The following is a 3,559-nucleotide window of genomic DNA, read 5'->3' on the forward strand; positions in this document are numbered from 1 at the left end:
ATTCATCATGTGATAATACGGCGGTCGCCGTCGTATTGTCATGTGATCACACTTTCGCTTCTCTGATTCGGTCCTGTATTTAGAAAAACTCAAAATCATCGTACTGGGCTTCCAAGGCTTGGCCAATAGATGCCCTGATACAAAGCACACTAACCTTAGGTGGCCTTGAATCCCGAGACTTCGTAAGGCGCATGGGTACTAATGGAGCGTGATCCCGGCTGCCCGGCCGCGTGAGATGACAGATTATCGTACTGTACATAGCTCATCCGAGCTTTACCTCCCCTGTCAAAATGAGAACAGATGCAAAAATGAGCCTTTTTTGATCTCCCTTTGCCCAATGAGGACATCATTTAAAGCTATCACAGCACCGCTGATATGCAGGATGTCTCAAGAACCAGGGAAACTTGCGTCGATCACACTGAGAGAGGATATCTCAATCCATGGGGCGAGTTTCCAACCTGTCTTTTTGATCAGGAGTCTACTATCATATCAAACTTTCCCCAAAAGGACCAGCTGCGCCTGGATGGCCTAAAATCCCGACAAAGGTGATATTGAGCTCGAAATATAGCCCTTTGGACCCCCATTTGCCTAATGAGGACAGGATTAACGACTATCACAGCGTGGCCGATGCTGGTGCAAAGCGCAGCCAGGGGTGACTTTACTTATTTGAAGGCCATAACTCTGATGCAACAGATTAACAATAGTGTTTGTACGGGCCCTGGACAAGTTTTTGCCGTCCAACATTTGCTGAAATGAGGATGGCATACCCCTTCGACCATCGAAAAAGCCCCCATTTGAGGCGCACAGAGACTGGCTTCCTGAGAGCTATAAACCACATCACATCGCTCCGCGATGGATCATTTCAAAGTGGACCGACTTGGCTGCCTTTTCTTGCAAAATGTATCCTAACATCCCATATGCGCTTCTGTCGGCGGCGCTCATCGTGCTAAGTACAGTGCATCTCATCTTGCTTACCGTTCACCGCCCCCAGCCTCACCGATTGCCTGAGATATCAATCTTCGTTCTCTTTGTCTGCGTCAATGCTGTTGTCATTGGCATTGGTCTGTCAGGCTTAAGGCGCGGGGGTGAGCAGCCCCTTCTACCGAGATGGTGATGGATAAAATGCTAAAAGCTTGTTTCAGATACGCCAGCATTTTACTATCCCTTGGGAATATGTACAGTGTTTCCGCTAGCCCTTGAGGTACGTTATTCCCAGTCCCCTACTTTGGTCCTTGCTAATCGCGATGTCTAGATGATTCGGCAAACCAAAATCCAGGCCGGACCACTTACGAACGCCCTCCTGCATCGATTATTTCTAGGATATTGTTTTCTGTCCCCTGCGGTAAAGCTCGGGTTGATCTTATGGGGTGCTCTCCCCCCCAGTCTTGATAGGCGTGTGCTCATTGAGTTAGTTCAGTCGCCTATGAGACGTCGGTGAAAGGTACAGCTGTGGTTGTATCTATCGACTACGCGATACTCGCGATTGCCGGTCTGCTTTTTTGGGGCGGAATTCGCGGTATACCATCGCAGGGCCCTGTGATCCGTGAAGTTACAATCCATGCATTTCTTGTTATCGTAACGGCAGGGTTTGCCGCAGGTGGACTTGTCTACGACTGGCCCTTCTGGATCCAAGTAAGTTCAGTGAAACCGCAGCTCTCGCTTCAACATGTGCTGACACGGCTCCAGGTGATGTTGATTATCACTATTAGTGCCTATATGGCTCGAAATATCTCCGCTCAGTCTGCTGAACCGGGGAACGCAGTGCCGTTAGCGAATTTCAGCGATGTCACCCTCTGTTCCTGATTGAATTGGAATGTGGCCTGTGGATACTAGTCGGTGGAGCAAGGCCTCATGCTGTTCTATTTACTTGCTTCTAATTGCTTGAACGTTGAATAGTTTTAGCTAATTCCATTAATCTGCTCCCCCTTGTCTTTATCTTTGCTGGGAAGCTTGTCGTGCGGCTGGATGCTTTAGAACGAAGGGTATGAAGGGTATTAAAGCTAAAGACTCGAGAACAATTTCTCCGGAGCTATATGATATTCTTATGGATCCAACCAAATTTGGTTCAACCCATCCCCAATGTTAAGCTCGATAATTGTCAACAGAAGGCACCCCCCTTTCTGGGGGAGTGCCTACTGATGTCATGCTATAGTTGCTTTGACCTCTACAGCTGCGCCGTGATGGCCTAGACTCCCGGCCCGAAAATGAGTCTTTTCAGCCAGGGGTGCCAGGCTGTGTCGAGGGCACGGGGAAACTTGCGTCGATCACCTGGAGCGCGAGTGCCATATACAAACCCAGCCTGAGTCCGTGCCATCCTCATGCAAGGGATCACTTCCTTGATACTAATTGAGGCCAAACTTTGCACCTCAATGCCTTTGACTATAAGAGATGCTTCACCGCTCGCTCGTTGCCTTGTTCGAAATACAGGCTGCTCATCCACGTTGGTTCGCACTCGGATTACACGCAAGGAGAAAATTTGCTCCCATCGTTTCATGTGAAGGGCGTGCTTACTATTATCATACAAAGTTGGTTGACATATTATCCCTTTGCCATATGAGTCTTCCAGTTTGAGTTTGAACCAACCTACATTGGCAACATTCTTTTACTTGTCTTTGGTGGGAAATCACTGACGTAGAAGCAGAAAAATGCGCATGACAATCATCGCCCAGACCGAAAACTTTTCAGTCAAATTTGAGCACACAGTTCAGCGGAGCACCGTTGCCAGCTTGCAGGGAGCACCTGTAAAATCCTCTAGTTTTGAGATCATACCAACGGTACATGCCCTCCCCCAAATGTGGTAGCTTCGCTAACAGAGCCAGGCTTCGGCCCCTGTTCTCCAACTGCTAAAGCGTGGAGACAGCTACTTTGTCAGTGCAGGCACTGGCAAGTTACTAGAAGCCTCACTATCCGATCTTATGAGCTCGTGGGCGGGGGTTGCCATGGCGTTTGAGGCTGGTTATATCAGGGATGTAATGCGATTCAGCCGGTCGTGCCCATTGAGTAGTGGCCACCTGCATATCATTGATGAAAGAACTTCTATTCCTCGCGCCGTTACGCTCTCTTTTTATGGATCACACACCCGCACCATGACTATTCCCTTTGAAGCTCTGAATACGTGGCCTGGACGGATCATACAGGGGCAAAACACAAGACAATCTTCGGGGGGGCAGTGCACCTATGCTTGGAGGGTTGGTTCTGCCGTCACTATGAGCTTTGTGATCGGATTATGGACAAACTTGTGGATGTACATACATGAATGTTGCGATTGGTGTCGGCGTTGGATATAGTTTCTCGGGACCTGCGATATGATGAATTGACTGCTTGTAGCGACGGGAAAGCTTGGTGTGTTTTTATTTGACTTTTCCCTGGCCACGTTGAATAGTTTTAGCTATTTCCGTCTAAATTTATACCATAACAATACTAATTAACCTAGCTTCCGAGTTTCATTTCCATTCTTGCCATTATCCCTGCTGTGGAAAGCCATACTGAGAAGCTTGTCGTGCGGCTGGATGCTTCTACTTCACAAAAGAGGCGAACCCGTAAGTATCCTGTTTGACGG

At 48.3% G+C, this 3,559-nt stretch overlaps 1 protein-coding gene across 1 annotated transcript in view; it reads left to right on the top strand.

Annotated features, from left to right (window-relative positions):
• Window positions 1-898: 898 nt before the first annotated feature.
• The window catches only part of HCAG_02684 (predicted protein), a gene marked incomplete at both ends in the record, with an annotated part of 5,201 nt that continues 2,540 nt past the window's right edge, over window positions 899-3,559 (top strand). The window contains 8 exons of the mRNA XM_001542463.1: window positions 899-1,085; window positions 1,253-1,342; window positions 1,418-1,632; window positions 1,710-1,739; window positions 2,171-2,303; window positions 2,387-2,440; window positions 2,878-3,188; window positions 3,434-3,539. Coding sequence (XP_001542513.1) covers window positions 899-1,085; window positions 1,253-1,342; window positions 1,418-1,632; window positions 1,710-1,739; window positions 2,171-2,303; window positions 2,387-2,440; window positions 2,878-3,188; window positions 3,434-3,539 — 1,126 coding nt within the window. The remainder of the gene's footprint in view (window positions 1,086-1,252; window positions 1,343-1,417; window positions 1,633-1,709; window positions 1,740-2,170; window positions 2,304-2,386; window positions 2,441-2,877; window positions 3,189-3,433; window positions 3,540-3,559) is intronic.

Source organism: Histoplasma capsulatum, genomic scaffold (assembly GCF_000149585.1).
Source record: "Histoplasma capsulatum NAm1 scaffold_2 genomic scaffold, whole genome shotgun sequence".
Lineage (NCBI taxonomy): Eukaryota > Fungi > Ascomycota > Eurotiomycetes > Onygenales > Ajellomycetaceae > Histoplasma > Histoplasma mississippiense.